Here is a 21,431-nt window from a genome sequence, read left to right as displayed (position 1 = left end):
ACATTCCAAAAGCCAATTGGAGAAAAAAACTTAAAAAAACTTTGGGATTTGCTGCTTTTATAAAACATACTGATATATAGGCAATTGATAAGTAAATGATGAACATTTTTTTAACCTTTTGAAAATTTCATCAGTTTTAAAAGAGAATAGAAATGCTTTTCTCAAATGCATTATATTCCTTCAATCCATTAAAATTGATACTCATGGAAAAAAAATGAATCTACAGGTCAATGTGAATTCATTTTAATATTCGACTGTAAATAATGATAAAAAAACATAAATGATTTATTTATTTTGATATGGTAAAAATCTTATATTTTGTAGATTTAGCATACAACAGGGAAACAGCTTCAATAACAGAGACATTTTTTGCAGTTTAAATTATAAATTAAAATGTCTCTTATATTTTAGGATAATGATGAATTAAAGAATAAAAGAGATAAAATTGAAACTGAATCTCCAAATAAAAGTGATGATGAAGAAGACAAAGGTCAAAAAGGTCGATCAACTGATGATGAGGATTCTGAGCTTGAAGATTATAAAATAACTGAAGACCAGAAGAGAGCCTTGGAAGAAATGGAAATGATGAAAAGTGAATTAGGGTTACCAGGTAAAGCTGACTTGAAGGCTGTCTGGGAACCTATAATTGCTTATTTTTGTGTGAGGGCTGTAGAAGCTTAAATTCTTATTCTGTTAGGGAACATCATTAGAATGTGTATACTGGGTATTTTCTTATTCTGTAAAAATGAGGAGATTTTGGCCCAATACAAAAAAGAATAAAATGTGAAAGAACAACTTGAGGTATTAACATACATGAGGGTCTGGTGTTCCTTTAATTCTGTATTTTTAAAAAATCTTTAGGCAATTTTTTTCTATTCTTTCTATTTTAGTTTTTGGTCCATTTTGCTTGATTCTTTACATTTTTAGGACTGTCAGGTTCTGATTGCTGTTCCTTATCTTATGTATTTTTTTTAACCTTTTGTAGAAGAAGACCCCCCTGAGTATGATGTGAAAGATAAATTGAAAATTTATAATGAAGAGTTAGCCAAAGACCCGACTCCACCAGACAAAAGGAAGGATTCAAGAGTTGGATTCAAAGACACTCTTGTTGATTTGGTGGTGCCCCCTAGTGATGATGATGAAACACCACGACCCTCTGAAAAATCAAAGACAGATTCTGAAAATAAAAACAATAATAGTGAAAAAATTGTCATAGAACAAGATGGTAAATTTGAGGTTGTAAGTTCCGATGATGTCAGAGCCAAAGATATGGGACTACCACAGTTTATTGACGAATCGTTAGACGAGGATAACAAGGAAAATCGCTCATCATCGTCCTCCCGCCAACCTACACCGCCGTCCAATCCACGTCCATCTAGCAGTTCTTCCACTTCTAGAAGAGTTGTTCGTCCTGGTTCATCAAAACAGCGTGCTCAGTCGGCACGAACAACACACGACTCTCATCGACCATTAGAAAATTTTTCATATAACTCACCTTATGCAATGACACCTGAGGATAAGAAACTACTGAAGCAGCAACAGGAAGAAAAAGAAAGAAGAAAACAGGAGGAAAAGAGAAGAAAAGAAGAGGAAGAATATACAAAACAGCGAGATAATGATGACATTTTTCAATCTTGGTGGTCGAAAAAGAGAGAACAAAAGAAGGAACAACAAAAACAGGAAGATCAGGAACGAAAGAAGAATGGAAATCATGAAAAAGTAAGAATAATATATAGGTGAATGGAGGGGATCAGGGGTTTATAACATCAATAATACAAAAAAACCTAAGGTCATACCAGATGGGCTTAAAAAATCGTTTAACTTATCATCGGCTTGGGTGATTTATCTCATGGTTTGATAAAAAGATGGAGTCTTTATGAGAATTATTCCAAGATCATGTGAATTCTTAGATTATAACTTTTTACTTCTTATTGACTATGGAGAGGTAGTTATTAATTTGGACTATTTACATTGTTTGAAATGCCAGATAGATGGTTCATAAAAGAGGGGGAGAAAATACCATGGGACCAACAAAAAATTTAATAAAAAAAGACAAGACCTGATGACCAAATGAAAAAAAAAAAAAAAAGACAACTGTACAAAATATACTACACCGAAAACTAAAGATTGACTTTTATATTAACCTCAACGAAAACTGAATAAATATATATCCTTAGAATATCTTACCAATAATTTACACTTATGTAAAAAGCCAAGTAATAAGAATTGTGTCTTTTCAGTAACAAATCAGAAATTGATAGTTTAAACATATTTATTTATAGTGGATTGGGAAACAAGTTTTGCAACTTATATTAATCCCTTTCCACTTTGCTGGTGTGAGTGCTGCCTTGAAGCGGAAATTAATAGGGTACTACATAAAAAAAAGTATGTAAATCTTTTTCTATTATCAAAAGCATTTTATTCAAGGTTTCAAAAAACAGCCTCATTTTTCTGGTCATGACTAATATACAATTTGATTTTGACTGCTGGTGCACGGCTCAAGCGGATATAATATGTTGATTTGCCATTTAGATATTATTTAGAAAAAAAAGTTAGTTCACAGAATCCATATTAAAAGTACAAGTATAGTTTTTTCTAACCATGTATATTGTTGAGTATACAATGTACATATAATGGCCATATTTACAGGAAGTTTCATTGTGTTGTTGTCTTGTTGATGTTTGCCCCATCCTCTTATTATTTGTTTATCCTGCCTGTTATTTGTATTAACTATATCAATGATTAACTATCAATATTTTTTTTAAATACTGATTTCAATTTGGCTGGTTGTATCAATATATGATATTAATTTCCTTCACATTTTGTCCACTTGTCATTTGTATTTGTATAAGTAATTATTGCCAACTTCACAACTGCTGCTAAACTTTTTTTTTACAGAATTTGACAGGCTTTTCATCCTTTAAATTTGGGATTTTTGTACACTATACTTTTTTTTCGAAATTTTCTGATAATTATCTTAGCTTATATTTTGCAATCTACTGTCTACTTTTAGATACTGACTGATATTCAGACAATTTTTATACATGTACTATCTATCACTAAAAAAGTTTTGAAACAAATTCACTCATCAGTGCTCATTGCAAAATGCAATGTTGGGAATTCCACAGTTTTGATAACATCATTATTCCATGAAATCATTGCTTTATAGAAAATATATATACCTAGGACTTATGACACACTGTGTTGCATGGGGTGCATGTCTCATATATATACATGTAGCTAAGTTCTTAGTCATAGTGGCATGTACAAGTGCTTGTTCGTAATAAATAAATATTTATTTTTGCACAAATTAAAGGCCCTAATAAAAAAATCCTGGATTATCTTTCCCTACCACCCTCTTTCAGAGCATTTGATAAACAAACTAATTATTAATTCTGGTTATTTGTTTTATTTTGCTACATGTAGAATTCTCAAAATAAATAACCAAAGATAACTTACTCCTTTACCCTTCGCCCAAGTGTAGAAAATATAGGATACTGTGAATTCATTATTATATTTGGATGACAATTTTTCATGGATTTCGCTGGGAACCATGAATTTTAATGTCCAACGAAATACAAATTTTATATACTAAACCAAAATGCAAAACCACGAAATATATATCCAAGAAAAAAGTAAAATAAAAAAAATACTGAACTTAGAGGAAAGTCAATTCGGAAAGTCCATAATCACATGGCAAAATCAAATAACAAAACACATCAAAAACGAATGGACAAAAAGTGCAAGTTTTCCTCAATTCAAGAAAATTGGTACCCACGAAAATAATTGAATCCACAGTAATTAATGTTCTTAATAAGCAGCTGTAATGAAGTTGGTTTTAATTTTGTTTTGTGGCTGATTGTATGTATTTGCTGTGAACTAATATATTTAACTATCTGACTATAGAAATATCGCAGAGACCAGCAGGACGAAGGGTCAGGTGATCATCTCAATGACAGCGATGATGACGAGGAGGTAGGATAAATCTTCTCACTAGAGGGCTCTGTTGTTGTTCTATCTAAATTCTAATGCTTGTAGCATGTCATTATACTTCTAATATGGTTTCTGGGTCGGACCGGTCGTGTTTTCCCTATTACTATGCATGAAACAATGGTTACATTTATCTGTTGTCTATAACTTCCATTTTGTATGAAAAAAAATAAATGAACTTGTATGTTCACTGAATCATAAATGTTTAATTCTTTTAATTATTCATACGAATAAGATGTTAATTATTACGTGGTAATTCCAGAAATTAAAATCTTCTAAATTATGAATTTATAAAAAGAGATACAGCCTTGAAAACTTAACTGTAGACTGTCTACTAAGTACTGTACTAGTACATATATGTAATTTTCCTACCAATAAATTGTGTATTGATTTTTTATTGAGCTACTATATAATAATTGTACTTTGAGCCCTCTAGGAGGAGCAAATTATGGCTAACAACTAACAGCACAATGTTTCACTACTCTCATTCCAAAAAAAAAAAAAAAGAGGAAATTTTTTTTTTCAGTTTATCTCCATTAATGATTACTGTTTTAACTATGAGACTGAATGTTGACCCAAATTATTTTAATTTCATATTTTGGACCAGCATGGAGATGAGAATGAGTCCATTACTGAATCAGAGGTAGGCCCAAACTTTATACTGTAAGAGAACATAGCCCATTGACACCTTTTTGAGTGATTGTGCAGAATTGCTTTATTTGTCTGTTCTTGTAAAGCTTTAAAAATTCTTGAAATTTCTTTTTTGAGAACCTGGTCAACCTTCTTGTACACCAGATAATGATTTTAATTTGATTACAAGGGATTTTTATGGGACAGGTATCCAGTTTACTGTAGATCATCACTTGATCCCTGCTTCATAATTCTGCTGTTAGCCAAAGGCTTCATTTATTGCCTGTAAAAAAACAATGTCTTTGGGATATACAGGTGCTATGATCTTAAAAAAAACCAATACAACTTACACAAATTGAAAAATGATAGTTTTTTGTCTAATTTTTCAATTTTTTTTTTTTCTAATTGTACATTTGTTGTCTCCCTTTGGAAGAGGTATATTTTGCTTTTGTATAACAGCAGGTATGACATAACAACTGTCTTTATAAAATTTAGACAAGACACAACAAATACTTTATTAAAGTCCACTTGTTACATATAAAATTTAGACAAGACAAGACAAATACTTTATTAAAGTCCACTTGTTACATATAAAATTTAGACAAGACAAGACAAATACTTTATTAAAGTCCACTTGTTACATATAAAATTTAGACAAGACAAGACAAATACTTTATTAAAGTCCACTTGTTACATATAAAATATACAACTTTTTAAAACACAAGTTAACAAGAGCCACTCTATAAAGAGTTATGAGAGACTTATTATATTTAAAAATGTGAATATTGAAATGCTTTGAACCGCCTTAAGCTTGTATACTGTGAAATTAACCTTTATTTTATGATTACTTTCTAAGTTATGTTTCACAGACATATTCTAAATGGGAAAATTGAACTGAAACAAACTAATTCAATTACCGGTATATAGAATTCATGATCAATTAAATTTGATTAAAATATTCAAACTTTTAGTTCTTGTAAAAAATAGTTAATTTGTCGTTTAGCTTAAAAATATCTCCTGCTGATATAAGAAATACATGTACCTCTAATATAAGGAAGCTAGAAGGCATTGTTAAATGATTTTAAGAAACACTTCAAAAATTTAGATTTGCTTTTTTCTATATTTCATTTTTAATTCTAATATTTCATGTATCTATTACACTTTTAATTTTAATTTTGCACTTCTTTTATAGATCTGAATAATTCTATGATCTTTTTAACCCTGAGATTGTATGTTAGAATCCTACACATGGCAGGTGTGGTAAACTCCTATCTTAAATGACAAGGATTCTCAGTTTTCCTGCCAAAGCTCAGTTGTGGTTCTCCAGCTACAGCAACAAATAAAACTGACCCTCACAAAATAGCCAGTAGTGCCGAAAACAATGTTTAACATCATTCAATCAAAAACAATACATTTTAATTGATTGAATGAGAGTAGTGATCCATTTGCTGTTTATAAACTTTTTTAAGCCATAAATGATTATTAACAGTTGCCCTTCTTTGTATTGATTTGTTTTGCTGATGTAATCATTACTTTTATATAAATATTTTACTTTTGGTCATCAGTGCTAGTAAATTTTTCATTCTAAGAATAAGTGGACACTTTGATTTATCACTCATGACATTAATCTGTCACCAGAGATTTTAGTTATGGCAAGAGACACATAAGTTTGTCACCCAAAATGTGTGAGGTGGTTATCAAAAGAAATAATTAGAGATGAAGAACTTTTGATAACATTTGAAAAGGAATGAAGAGGTGAAAATTGTACCTTTTTAGTTTATACTTTATTTGATTTTTAGATTAAGCCACTGAAATTTGTACCTGGTTGATAATTATAGTATCACAATTTTTTATAGACATTGAAGTTACCAGCTATTACTTATGGCAGATTTTACAGTATTGTGTTCTGTCTCCTACTTTCATGTTGCTAATGTGACGGAGACAAAAATGAGTAACGTTAGCGACATTTGGACATGTCACATGAGCAACAACATCTTTAAAAGTTAACATGTATGCACACAGTGATGTTTAATATATGCCTGGAGTAATAAAATTGTACAGTCTGGTTTAGAATTTCTAAATATACAGAATGTCATTTGCAGGTGTACTTTATATCAAATGAATACACAAGAAACCAATTCGTAATAGTAACATTAGCAACATCTACTATCATGACATTATGTTTTGTTGCGAACGTCTTTTTGATGGACGGAATACATTTAAGGTCCTCTTGTAACGATATTACATACAACTTACCTTCTTTGCTTCCCCATCATGTGAAGGAACTGACTCCGAATCTATTTCTGCAAAGGGCGATATCGTAACTCCTATACAGGAGAGTTACAGATATAAATATATGTTGCTCACGTTACACTGATTTGGACGGAAACCTCGAACAGTAACGTTCGCAAAAAATAAAACAGCCAATGATATTGATTCCTCAAGTCCTTTGACCCCCTTACGTCATCCAAATTTAATATGATTGCTATTTTCAATTATTTATAAAACCCGGGATAAAAATAACTACAATGGGCTGTCTGAGAACTAACAAGAAAATTGCGATCGTGACATACCACAATGGACGGAAAAGACGTGACGTTAGCAACAATATTATTAAATTACCTTTTTTAGCCTTTACCAATAAAAATCTGCCTTAAAGTTATGATTAAAACACAAAAGAAGACTTTTTATTAAAATATAAGTCCATGTTATTAGGCTCCACTTATAAATAATACTTCAAAATTCCACTCCAAATAAGCTGGATGTCAGTAAAGTAGGTCATGATGTCTATTCCATGTCCAATATTTTGAAATTGAAAACCCTCTAATTCTAACATAAAACACAAACACAGAGTAATTTTTATTTTTATTTACTCAGAAAGACACATTTTATTCAATAACATAATGCATTACTCCATTACACAGTCTGTTTCACAGTTTCAGCAATTGCTTTTTTGATGGATACAAAAAACAATAATTCCTTCTTATTGTAAAATCTGCCTTACATATTTAAGTTGCTTATCATAAAAAGAAGTTTTGAGTGACAATTTAAGGTCTCTGAAGTCAGGTTGAAGGGCTTTAGACCGGCAAAGTCATAATACAAATTCGGACAGAAGCAATTCAAACAAGGGAAACTGTATGCTTTAAAACTTGTTTTATAAAATCATTGAGATGATCACAATTACAAACAAATCATAGACTTGTTCATGTTTAAAAAAAAAAAGACTGTCATATCATAGTTGGATTAAGAATAGTTGTATTATTTCAAAATCACTATTGAAGATTTTTTTGGTCACAGGCATCATTTAGCATGATTCATACTTTGTAAAATAATACGCTCGAGTATATTTGTGTTTAGGTAGATGTGCATTTGAATGATTTAATGTTATAATTTTTGGTTATATTAGACATAGCTTTAATCAAAAATAGGCTTTGTTTGTTAATATTAATTAGTATGTGTTTGTCCATACATCTTTCTTGTTGCTAATGTTCATATATTGATTTTTTGTTGCTATTGTCTGTAGTTGTCCTCACACTATTCTTGTTGCTATTGTCAGAACATCATTCTTGTAACGTTCTTGTTGCTATTGTCAGTACATCAATCTTGTAACTTTCTTGTTGCTATTGTGCTTCTGTACATCTTTCAATTGGAACAAAGAGGTAAAATGCAAGTATTGTCTTTTATCTAACAAACCATTATAGAAAGTGAAACTCTAAATTTCCAAGAAAGTTTTTTGTGTTTTTGATCCTTTTTATACGACCGCAAAATTTGAAAAATTTTTCGTCGTATATTGCTATCACGTTGGCGTCGGCGTCGTCGTCGTCGTCGTCGTCGTCCGGCGTCCGAATACTTTTAGTTTTCGCACTCTAACTTTAGTAAAAGTGAATGGAAATCTATGAAATTTTAACACAAGGTTTATGACCACAAAAGGAAGGTTGGTATTGATTTTGGGAGTTTTGGTCCCAACGTTTTAGGAATTAGGGGCCAAAAAGGGCCCAAATAAGCATTTTCTTGGTTTTCGCACTATAACTTTAGTTTAAGTGAATAGAAATCTATGAAATTTTGACACAAGGTTTATGACCACAAAAGGAAGGTTGGGATTGATTTTGGGGGTTTTGGTTCCAACAGTTTAGGAATTAAGGGCCAAAAAAGGGCCCAAATAAGCATTATTCTTGGTTTTCGCACAATAACTTTAGTATAAGTAAATAGAAATCAATGAAATTTTAGCACAAGGTTTATGACCACAAAAGGAAGGTTGGGATTGATTTTTGGAGTTGAGGTCACAACAGTTTATGAATTAGGGGCCAAAAAGGGGCCCTATTAAGCATTATTTTTGGTTTTTGCACCATAACTTTAGTATAAGTAAATAGAAATCTATGAAATTTAAACACAAGGTTTATGACCATAAAAGGAAGGTTGGGTTTGATTTTGGGAGTTTTGGTCCTAACAGTTTAGGAATAAGGGGCCCAAAGGGTCCAAAATTGAACTTTGTGTGATTTCATCAAAAATTGAATAATTGGGGTTCTTTGATATGCCGAATCTAACTATGTATGTAGATTCTTAATTTTTGGTCCCGTTTTCAAATTGGTCTACATTAAGGTCCAAAGGGTCCAAAATTAAACTTAGTTTGATTTTAACAAAAATTGAATCCTTGGGGTTCTTTGATATGCTGAATTTAAAAATGTACTTAGATTTTTAATTATTGGCCTAGTTTTCAAGTTGGTCCAAATGGGGGTCCAAAATTAAACTTTGTTTGATTTCTTCAAAAATTGAATAAATGGGTTCTTTGATATGCCAAATCTAACTGTGTATGTAGATTCTTAATTTTTTGGTCCAGTTTTCAAATTGGTCTACATTAAGGTCCAAAGGGTCCAAATTAAACTAAGTTTGATTTTAACAAAAATTAAATTCTTGGGCTTATTTGATATGCTTTATCTAAATATGTACTTTGATTTTTGATTATGGGCCCAGTTTTCAAGTTGGTCCAAATCAGGATTCCATATCAAGTATTGTGCAATAGCAAGAAATTTTCAATTGCACAGTATTGCACAATAGCAAGAAATATCTAATTGCACAATATTGTGCAATAGCAATTAATTTTCAATTGGAGTTATCTTTCTTTGTATAGAATAGTAGTTGATAATATATGTTGGAAATTTGCCAGACATGACTATGATGTCATTTTCTATTTTTATTTGCCAATAACTTTATGTAAATAACTTCATTGGAAATTTGCCAATATAAAATGTTGCTGATGAAGCTTTTTTTCCTTATCTTATCTAAAATGTTTTAGATAATGTATGTTGGAAATTTGCCAGACATGACTATGATGTCATTTTCTATTTTTATTTGCCAATAACTTTATGTAAATAACTTCATTGGAAATTTGCCAATATAAAATGTTACTGATGAAGTTTTTTTTATTGTTTTATACAATAAACAATGAATATTCACTTTTACTACCAACCAATCTTTACCATTCAGTGATAACAAGCACTTTATTTTACATTTTAATATTTTATGATGTATTTAAAAGAGTAGTTATTGTTGCAAACTCCATTAGAAATTTGAATTGATATCAGTTTTGGAAAAAGGGAAACGGGGATGTGAAAAAAGGGGGGGGGGGGGTTAAATTTTTCTCATTTCAGATTTCATAAATAAAAAGAAAATTTCTTCAAACATTTTTTTGAGAGGATTAATATTCAACAGCATAGTCAATTGCTCAAAGGCAAAAAAAAACTTTTAAGTTCATTAGACCACATTCATTCTGTGTCAGAAACCTATGCTGTGTCAACTATTTAATTTTAGATTTAAATAAGAAGAAATCTTTAATTGATTTGTAAAATCTTGACATTTGTTTTGTGTAAAAAAAACCCATGTAATGTCAAAAATTTGATCACAATCCAAATTCAGAGCTGTATCACGCTTGAATGTTTTGTCCATACTTGCCCCAACTGTTCAGGGTTCGACCTCTGCGGTCGTATAAAGCTGCGCCCTGCGGAGCACCTGGTTATATGACTGCAAAAATTAAAAATATTTTGGTCGTATATTGGTATCACGCCGTCAGCGGCGTCATCATCGTCGTCAGCTGCGTTCGAAGACGGATTATTTCTGGATAATAAATTTTGAATAATTAGAAAGAAATCAACAAAATTTTAACACAATGTTAATATCCACAAAAGGAAGCTCATATTATGTCAAAAATCTGATTGCAATTCAAAATTCAGAGCTGTATCAGGCTTGAATGTTGTGTCCATACTTGCCCCCACTGTTCAGGGTTCGACTTCTGTGTTCGTATGAAGCTGCACCCTGCTGAGCACCTGGTTTTCTTCTAAAATGGTAATTATATAAATAACCTTTGAAATGCAAAAGTGATTAGTAAGAAAAGATCAACAAATCTTTCAACATTGAGGAAATGGTAATTGTTTTGAAGGAGTTATTGACCTAAAAAGAGATCTTCCAAATTGTTAACATGGGTAAAATAGTTACTGTCTATACAGTAATTATTGCATGCATTTATTATTGCGATTTTGTCATTTTAGTCTAAAATGTTATTATAATTTTTGCAATATTGAGAAAAATTTTGTTTAATTCATATAAAAAAATTCAAAATACAAGTTACAATTATTGCAATCTGTCGCAATTTTTGTGATTATAAAAACACAGCAACAATTTCATCTTCTAAAAGATGATTTTAATACTTTCTAAAGGTTTTGCTCTATAATTGGGAAACTAAAATAGTCAAAGAGAAACTTTAAATTTTAAAATTTAATTGGACAGCATGGCAATATTTCCTAGTTAGACAATATATCTGAAATTGTAAGTCATGTAAGTAATGGACCAAAACATGACAACTGTAATTTTTACTTTTTTGTGTTTTTGGTAAAATTTAGTTGATAGAGAGTTATTGTTCTTAAATGTTGATTTTTAACCGACTTAACTGTTTTGTATTATATCTTATAAGTTTGAACAGCAAAAAATTATCAGCAACATTAGATCTACAGGAGTTGTTGCCCTTAATCACAATATTTATTTCACTTCTATAATTTTCAAAACTATATAAGCAATATACAAAAAAACAAGAATGTGTCCTCAGTACACGAATGCCCCACTCGCACTATCATTTTCCATGTTCAGTGGACCGTGAAATTGGGGTAAAAACTCTAATTTGGCATTAAAATTAGAAAGATCATATCATAGGGAACATGTGTACTAAGTTTGAAGTTGATTGGACTTCAACTTCATCAAAAACTACCTTGACCAAAAACTTTAACCTGGAGCGGGATAGACGGACGAACGGACAGACAGACAGACGGACGGACGGACAACGGACGGACGGACGAACGGACGCACAGACCAGAAAACATAATGCCCCTCTACTATCGTAGGTGGGGCATAAAAAACATGTTCATCAAAGTTATCAGCAAAAGACAAAATTTTGGCCCCTATTTCCTTCTCAATCCAAACATTGTTGTTGCAATTGTATCAATTTTATGCAAATAAACTAGTCATAAGCAGTAGCTCTTACTATACTTATTACCTTGTTTGTGATGAAAACTTCTGAAAGCAAGGCATTTATGCTTTTCCTAGGGTGGCAGTATTTACAATATATCTCATATCTAATTTTACAGAGGGTGACATAATTTACAATAAATCTCATTGTGAATTTCATCTAGGGTGAAAGCCTTTTCAATATATCTCATTCATACTAACATCGAGGGCAACAGTATTTACAATATATCTCATTACTATTTTCCCTGAGCCTGAGGTTGACATCATTAATCAGCATGTATGATATAAGATATATCTCATATCTACTTTACCTAGCATTTACAGTATATCTCATTGTTTCTCTCATAGGGTGACAGCATTCTAACTCATCTTATTATATTAATAGTGCTACAACTAAAGCATTAGTCAGTCAGTCATGTCAAAATATCCTTATTGCTCAAGACTACGTTTTCATTCTCCAGTTGACAAGTTCTCTCTTATCAGGAGGCTTTTATTCTAAATATTGCAGCGGGCATCACTTTTTATCTTTAGATAATTAAATATGGTATAAATATGATACCTCAAACACCTAGTTATATGTAAACAAAAGTGCTATCAAAGGTTTTCCTGGACTAGTGTTAGCAGTTCATTTGATACAATTGAATTTATTTTTAGGCAAAAGAAATAGAAGAAGCATATAACAATTGGTTAAAGACAAAATCAAGACAAGTACGAGAAGAAAAATTGCTGAAAAGACGTCAAGAAAAAGAACAGACTGATGGGTTTATTATCAGGAGTAGAACAGATTGTGATCAAGCTTTTAGAGGGTATGTGTATACAGGGTGGCAGGGTTTCTGCTGGCGGTTGTGAAAAAAAGAATTGTGACGATTAAAATTCATCATTTGCGAAAGAAATTGGCGAAAGAAATGCATAAACGATTTAATATTGCATCCATCTTGTTTTTTTTATTTATTTTCTGGGTTTCTCGGACTTTACCTGATCAGACAGTACTCAGAATTCACCTTGAACTTATTAAGATTTTGACAGAAATTAATAATCAGCTGATTGCATTTAATGGCTGCAGGCAACAAATGACTAATTAATAAAGGGGTTGATTATATTGTTTGACAAAAAGATATTGTTAAATTGCGTCCATCACATGTCACATAAAGGATTTATTAACCACTTTGAAACACACATGTTTGAAGCATACTTTTGACGTCTCGATCTATCCATCTTTTAAAGATAGTCCACAAAGAAAAACTGCTGTCATGAAGAAAAATGTCCAAAGGAATAAAAAATCGCCAACTTTAAACTTTATCTTATTACTATGATTTAGATAATTGATTTATGAGGGCACTTTAAAGTAGTTTTGCCGACGCACGTGTTTCACACATAGCTACGGTCTACGTCTCAAATTTTTCATTTACTATGGTCCGGAAAAGAAAACAATCGTTATGAAGAAATATATTCAACAGGGATAAACTCTCAATGTAATGACTATCCCTTAAATGAGGGAGCAATTGCAAGTGATAAAAAATAGTTTTGTTGTAAAAACCACTTCTCAGTATACTTACTAAAGAGCACATATTTATATTATTTGAAGAAACTTTTCCCAAAGAACTATTCATCTATCTGGTAATATCATGGTAAAACGTGTTCTAGAATTTTGTTATATTCCTGGACTTATATCTTCTTTATGATAAAAAAGTTATTTGATCGCACTTTTAGAAAAGTTGTTCCATGCAATTATGATGAATCCCCCCCCCCCTTTTAAAGTTGAAAAAAAGCAAAGATTTTCTTTTTAAAAGTAAAATGTTAAAATGTTTATTCATTACAATGTAAACTTGAAATAAGTTTAAGAGGATAATCATAGACAACAATGGGGCTAACTTATGACTTATGGTTGTTTTGTTGGGGGCGAGGGGAGGGGGGTGTCATGTGGTATATTAAAGGAAAAATATTTTAATCTTACTTGTCTAAAAAAATATTGAAGTGGCAGAAATATATTGTTTTGGCAAAAAAAGTGGCGAAAAAAATAATTGACCTAGGAGAAACCCTTCTGGGTGGGCAAGTGGGAAAAGCCAAATCCATGTGGTCTTTTGTCAACCTTAAGTGTTCTCCCCAGAACTTTCAAATAGCACCATGGAAATTAACAAGGAACTGGTTTTCCAAAAAATAAAGCACCATGGCACATTCTATTATAAAATCATCCAAGATAACACCATAGTAGAATAAGATGTGGGGTCACAGTGCTTTAGAGTAAGATTAAGATGAAGAATAGTTTTATTTGTCAATCAAGACGCCCATGAAGAACAGAATAATAAATACAAATTGTGATATATAAACATGATACACAAGATTAACATTGATTTTTGTCGAGCCTGCAACTTTTGTTGCAGAAAGCTCGACATAGGGATAGTGATCCGGGGGCGGCGTTAGCTAACTTTTTAAAAGCTTTATATTTAAGAGGGTGGAAGACCTGGATGCTTCATACTTTGTATATAGATGCCTCATGTTACGAAGTTTCCGTCAGTCACATGTCAAATGTCCTTGACCTCATTTTCATGGTTCAGTGACCACTTGAAAAAAAAGTTCAGATTTTTTGTAATGTTGAATTCTCTCTTATTATAAGTAATAGAATAATTATATTTGGTATGTGCGTACCTTGCAAGGTCCTCATGCCCGTCAGACAGTTTTCACTTGACCTCGACCTCATTTCATGGATCAGTGAACAAGGTTAAGTTTTGGTGGTCAAGTCCATATCTCAGATACTATAAGCAATAGGTCTAGTATATTCGGTGTATGGAAGGACTGTAAGGTGTACATGTCCAACTGGCAGATGTCATCTGACCTTGACCTCATTTTCATGGTTCAGTGGTTATAGTTAAGTTTTTGTGTTTTGGTCTGTTTTTCTCATACTTTATGCAATAGATCTACTATATTTGTTGTATGGAATGATTGTAAGATGTACATGTTTAGCGGGCAGATGTCATCTGACCTTGACCTCATTTTCATGGTTGAGTGGTCAAAGTTAAGTTTTTGAGTTTTGGTCTTTTTATCTAATACTATATGCCATAGGTCAACTATATTTGGTGTATGGAAATATTTTATGATCTATATGTCAGTCTTGCAGGTTTTATTTGACCTCAACCTCATTTTCACGGTTCATTGCTCAGGGTTAAGTTTTTGTATTTTGGTCTATTTTTGTCGAGCCTTCGACTTTAGTCGAAAAAGCGAGACTAAGCGATCCTACATTCCGTCGTCGTCGGCGGCGGCAACAAATATTCACTCTGTGGTTAAAGTTTTTGAAATTTTAATAACTTTCTTAAACTATACTGGATTTCTACCAAAGTTTGACAGAAGCTTGTTTATGATCATAAGATAATATCCAGAAGTAAATTTTGTAAAAATAAAATTCCATTTTTTCCATATTTTACTATAATTGGACTTAGTTTTTTCTGCGGGGAAACAAAACATTCACTCTGTGGTTAAAGTTTTTTGAATTTTAATAACTTTCTCAAACTATCCTGGGTTTGTACCAAACTTGGACAGAAGCTTGTTTATGATCATAAGATAATATCCAGAAGTAAATTTTGTAAATAAATAAATCCATTTTTTCCATATTTTACTTTTAAATGGACTTAGTTTTTCTGCGGGGAATCATTACATTCACTCTGTGGTTAAAGTTTTTAAAATTTTAATAACTTTCTTAAACTATCCTGGGTTTGTACCAAACTTGGACGAAGCTTATTTATGATCATAAGATTGTATCCAGAAGTAAAGTTTGTAAATAAATAAATCCATTTTTTCCATATTTTACTTTTAAATGGACTTAGTTTTTCTGCGGGGAACCATTACATTCACTCTGTGGTTAAAGTTTTTAAAATTTTAATAACTTTCTTAATTAAACTATACTGGGTTTGTACCAAACTTGGACAGAAGCTTATTTATGATCATATTAGATTGTATCCAGAAGTAAAGTTTGTAAAAAGATTACTCCGTTTTTTCTGTAATTTACTTTTAAATGGACTTAGATTTTCTTACAATCATAAAATAGTAACAAGAGGAATATTTTTATTGATTTTTTTCCTCATTATTGTTGAGCCTGCAATTGACAGCAAAAATAGGCTAGACACTGGGTTCCGCGGAACCCTTACAAATTTTTCTTAAACTATAAGTAATAGGTCAACTATATTTGTTGTATGGAAGCATTGTTAGCTGTACATGTCTGCCTGGCATGGTTCATCTGACCTTGACCTCATTTTCATGGTTCATTGGTCTTTGTTTAGTTATCTTGGTTAATGCTAAGTTTATGTGACAGTTTTTAATAAAGCTTTATACTTAGGGCTATCAACATAATATCAATAATTAGTAAAGAAGGCGAGACATTTCAGCGTGTGCACTCTTGTGTTGATTACAGTGATAAAAAAATAAAACAAAAAGTATCAATAAAAGCAGATGTAAGGTACTCAATGAGACAGCAATCATCATGAAATATAAAAAAAATAGTCTTTTAAAAATTAGAATACAGCATTTCATCCTATTAAAATGTAATGAACATTATCTATTTCTTTTCAGATGGTTGAAGAGAAAGAATTTAGAAGCAAAAAGACACAGACAGGAAGAGAAACAGCTAGCAAGAATGCATCGCCTTGCAGCACGGAAAACAAGGAAATCTCTTGCTCTCGCCAAAGCCATAAAACAATCAAATGCATTTAAATATGTGGACTATTATGGCTATAGGTTTTAATCATTGCTATGGAAACTAGCATGAAAAATGTAATGGCTTATGGGATGTATGACTGACCAGGAAGAGAGTAGATCTGAGAATTGCTATGGTTACTTCATTATATCTATTACTGCCAGTTTCTATGGCAACTATGATGTTTCCATGGCAAGGTACAAAGTTTCTGTGATATTTGATTAAATTTATCTCTTTAGGAATGGTGTAGAATGATGATTGTAATTTGTTATTATATTTTATCAGGAAAATCATGTTCACGATTGATGAATGTGTGTGTGTAAGTGTGCCATATTCTGTATTCATGGAGAACTTTGATAGATGCCTATTTAGGGCAGGAGATAGAGGGCAGAAGATGTACTTAGAAAATCAAGGTATCTTTTAGTAGACCAAAAACAGAAGAATATAGAAACGTTTTCGGAGAAAATTGAATGTTTTATATTTTTGGTAAAAAGCAGAACAGAGCTTTAAACTATGTTTATGTTTGGGTTTAAGGGTCCTTGTTTCTCTCCCCTTTCCTGCTGAATACAGAGTATAGAATAGAGTACAAATGCTTTAGTCATTGATATGTAATTTTTTGGTCAACTGTTTTATACTGTTAAAAAAATGAAATTTAGGAAAAAACATTCCATGTTCTAAATAATTCATAATTCTACTTATTCTGGTCCTTTGGACCAATATTTTTTTTAATAAAGTTAGTCAAAATATTTTTTCTGTAATTTTTTCCTGTTATTAATTTTATGTTGCTTTAATGTATCATGTCAGTGTCAATATAATCCACAGAACAAGTGTTTATACATGTCCTATAGAAATAGTTAGTATGTCATTTTCATTATATGTTTTTCCCGTAAGTTAAAAAAAATGAAGTTTCCTAGAAACAGTTTAAAAAAAATTATTGACAATATTAATCAAAATTATACCCAGACCTCATTTTTTTGGAAATATTAGTAATAAATGCAAAACTTAATTTTTTAATTGGTTTAATTCAGTTGAAATATATATATTTGATTTGCTGATGACTTTATTTAAAAAAAAAACACCTGAAAATATCAAAATAGTTAAACAAACATCAAGAGAAATTTGGGATATTTCTTCTTATGGATCATGTTTGACAAAAAAAAATTCAGAACAAAGAATATTGTTTTTTAATGGAATTATAGTTGGAGAATTATGCAGACCAAATATTTTCACTCAAAAATTTATATATTATGGATTCAATTTTTTTCCAACATTTTAGCAATATCTGTATTCATTTGATATAATCATGATACTCTTATAATTGTGCTAGGTTGTTCTGAATATGCATGAAATACTTGCCACTATACATTAAGGAAGCAGCAAGGAAGCTTATTATGAACACAGAATGGATGATATTTACCTGAGTTATCTCCCCTAAGTTGTTGTACAATTTGTGTTATGCAAGCTATATCTACAGTTGGCAAATTTTTGCATGCCAACTGCAAATTTTTTAATGAAATTCAGTGGTCCTTGTGGTGGATTGATTTGATGCTCTCTTTCTGTCAATTTTAAATGACAGATCTGCACTGAATATTCCGCTGAGAGATTATTTAAGGCCAGATACAGATTGTTGAATCTTCTTTATTTGTACTTGATATTTGGTTTGTTAACTTTCTGTTTAAATAAAATATGGCAAGGGTTTTTAGATTGGATAAAAATATTGCTCCCTTCTCCCATTTGAAATTAAGTGTTGTTGAAAAATCTACAGATTCATTGTTTATGGTCTCATATAAATGTTTCTCCTACGCATTATGGCCTATTATGTTTACTTCTTCTGTCATGTGAAATCTTGAATAATTAAAAACAAAAATAGATTTTACGCCTTAAATAACTTTATCATGTTTAGAATGGCACAATATCGACAATTTCATTCTGTTGAAATAACTCTTTTTGTTGAATATTCACATTGAATGCTTATGATTGTGGCCTTTTCACTGAAACATCAGTTTATCTTTACCTTTGCTTGTTGGAATTAAAAATTTCGTCTGGAAAAAAAACTTCATTGTATTTTTGTATTCCTTTTAATGTTAAATTGAATGTTAAAGGAATGTATTTGAATTTTTGACTATACTTCTATAAGACCCCTGTATGATTGGGTTGACCTAACTAACTGGGTTTTGTTTAAATTACTTCTAAATTTGATGTTTTAATATGCTTGATAGGTATGAGTGTAATCAATAGCATCAAGAGTAAAACTTACCTAGGAATTTTTTTTCTTGAATTTGTTGATTCATTTGCTAAATTTTATCAAAGAAGGTACCAATGATATACCACATGTTGAGGTACTGTCTTAGAATTATAATTTATTTCAAACATATGAGGAACACATAAGAGTAGGCACTACAAAGTTATACATAGATGAGGGGATTTGGAAGGAAATACCTAAGATTATAGATTTCCAGATTTAATTGTCATAGAACTAAAATTTTATCATCTTTTGTTTTTCCTTTTTTAACCAGGAAACATATTTCTCTCACTTTTATTCAGTAGAGTAGATAGACAATTGGAGCCATATAAATTTGCTTTCATTTGATTGAATAACATTTTGAGATACTCCCTTTCCATTATTAACTCATGTATCTGAATTAATGGATTTTACTGTAGTTTAATGAATTATTTATACTTATTATGCATACAATTGTTTTTATATTGTAACAGAATGTGTTTGGAAGTGAGTGCTGTCATTATACTGTGTCATTTTATCTGGTAGAACATTTTACAAATAAATAAATATTTTATAAATATGCCTGTTTTTGATTTATGTGTGGAAATAAGTTGTAAATTTTGAATCATCCTTCTCTAATATTGAAAATGAAAAGACTGTATAATATAATATTTTGAACATGCTAATCAGATAGTACAAAAGTAGTTAAGACCTTAAAAAAAATTACCAGGAAAATGACCTACTGTCCGTTTTCTTTTGGAGAAATTGCCCTTAAAATGATGATAATTATCATCTTACAATGATCTCAATTTAAGGGTTCATTGTTACCATGCCAGGCTTTCAATCCTTCCATACAGCAAATATAGTTGACCTTTTGCTTATAGTTAAAGAAAAATTAGAGGTCAAGGTCAAATAAAACCTATATGAGACTGACATGTACATTATTACATATTTCCATACACAAAATATAGTGGATCTATTGTATATAGTGTGAGAAAAAAGACAAAAAATCAAAAACCGAACTTTGACAACTGAACCATGAAAATGACAGTGCGACACGAACACCCTACAATAATTCAATATACTGAATATAGTAGACCTATTGCATACAGTATAATAAAAACAGACCAAAAACCAAAAACTTACCTATAACCACTGAACCATGAAAATGAGGTCAAAGTCAGATGACACCTGCCAGTTGGACATGTACATCAAACAATCCTTCCATACACCAAGTTAACTTGACCCATTGCTTATACATTTAGTATCTGAGATATGGACTTCACCTCCTAAACTAAACCTTCGACACAGATTATTTAAGTGAGGTTGAGATCAAGTGAAAACTGTTTGACAGGCATGATGACCTTGCAAGGAACTCACATATCAAATACATCTATCATACTCATAATAAGAGAGAAAGTAACATTACAATAAATCTGAACTTTTTTTCAAGTAGTCCATGAACCATGAAAGTGAGATTAAGAACAATGAAACATATGACAGACTTCATATGATAAGGCATATGTACAAAAAGTGTGAAGCATCCAGGTCTTCCACCTTCTTAAAAACAAAGCTTTTTACTTTCTACGACAAAAGTCGGAGGCTCCACAGAAATGGAGAATTAAACTTTGTATTATAGCTAGCTTAACCTCTCACAGACACATAAATTTCCAATATGTTGACAATAATGAGTGAGCAAAACAAACTGACATATGTAAAAATGTCAGAAACTGGGTTACAGCAGCTAACAGTCAAAACAAATACTAGTAACTATTTCAAAAAATAAAATAAAATGGCATACAGACACTCTATAGACAAAGCAAATTAGTAAAAATGAAAAATCAAAGCGCTGTAAGCACTGTAGGCAGTTAACCAAAAACCAAGGCAAACATAATTATGAAAACTGTGGCAAAGCTGCTTCAACTTTTTTTAAAGATTTAAAAGAACAAGCATTAAAAATTCATATATAATTGTACATTTATGTTCATTTAATGAATTAATCATTAAGGCAAATAATTCATATTTTATCAAGGTTTTCAATAGCAACGCACATGACCACGAATGAGTCAGCAGTGGTACAAATTTGCAATGATTGCAGTTCTTCTAGTTGATCGTAATTGTTCGTATTAGTTGACTGTTAGTAGTTCAAGATGACTTTAGTACGAGCTTGTAAAAGTATGAATGGACTTGCTTCCCTGGAAAGAAAACTGAGTTTGTGTTGTACAGTACAAAAGTTATGAGACACAAATCAGACAAATGTTTACTACTACAGGGATCAAGGGCGAGGTCTGACTGACCTGTCCATAGTAAATGTAAATGACGCCCACCTTCACACCAAGTCCATGATGTCTAAGTTTGGCATAAAATGAGGGTGTTAGGGTCTAGCAAAGTGAT

The 21,431-nt window shown here is 31.2% G+C and overlaps 1 protein-coding gene across 6 annotated transcripts in view; it reads left to right on the top strand.

Annotated features, from left to right (window-relative positions):
- Window positions 1-21,431, top strand: part of LOC143049677 (uncharacterized) — a 79,361-nt gene that overhangs the window by 15,793 nt on the left and 42,137 nt on the right. Inside the window, exons 3-8 of one of the 6 annotated variants that reach the window (XM_076223330.1) lie at window positions 412-610; window positions 986-1,719; window positions 3,907-3,975; window positions 4,598-4,633; window positions 12,787-12,938; window positions 16,693-19,617. In XM_076223330.1, the coding sequence (XP_076079445.1) occupies window positions 412-610; window positions 986-1,719; window positions 3,907-3,975; window positions 4,598-4,633; window positions 12,787-12,938; window positions 16,693-16,864 (1,362 nt within the window). In that variant the 3' untranslated portion in view covers window positions 16,865-19,617. Of the gene's footprint in view, window positions 1-411; window positions 611-985; window positions 1,720-3,906; window positions 3,976-4,597; window positions 4,634-12,786; window positions 12,939-16,692; window positions 19,618-21,431 lie in introns of those variants that run through there. The other 5 variants (XM_076223333.1, XM_076223331.1, XM_076223329.1 and 2 more) reach the window with 5 other exon arrangements.

This window comes from Mytilus galloprovincialis, chromosome 10 (assembly GCF_965363235.1).
Source record: "Mytilus galloprovincialis chromosome 10, xbMytGall1.hap1.1, whole genome shotgun sequence".
Classification (NCBI taxonomy): Eukaryota; Metazoa; Mollusca; class Bivalvia; order Mytilida; family Mytilidae; genus Mytilus; species Mytilus galloprovincialis.
This window is presented reverse-complemented; position numbering and strand designations above follow the sequence as displayed.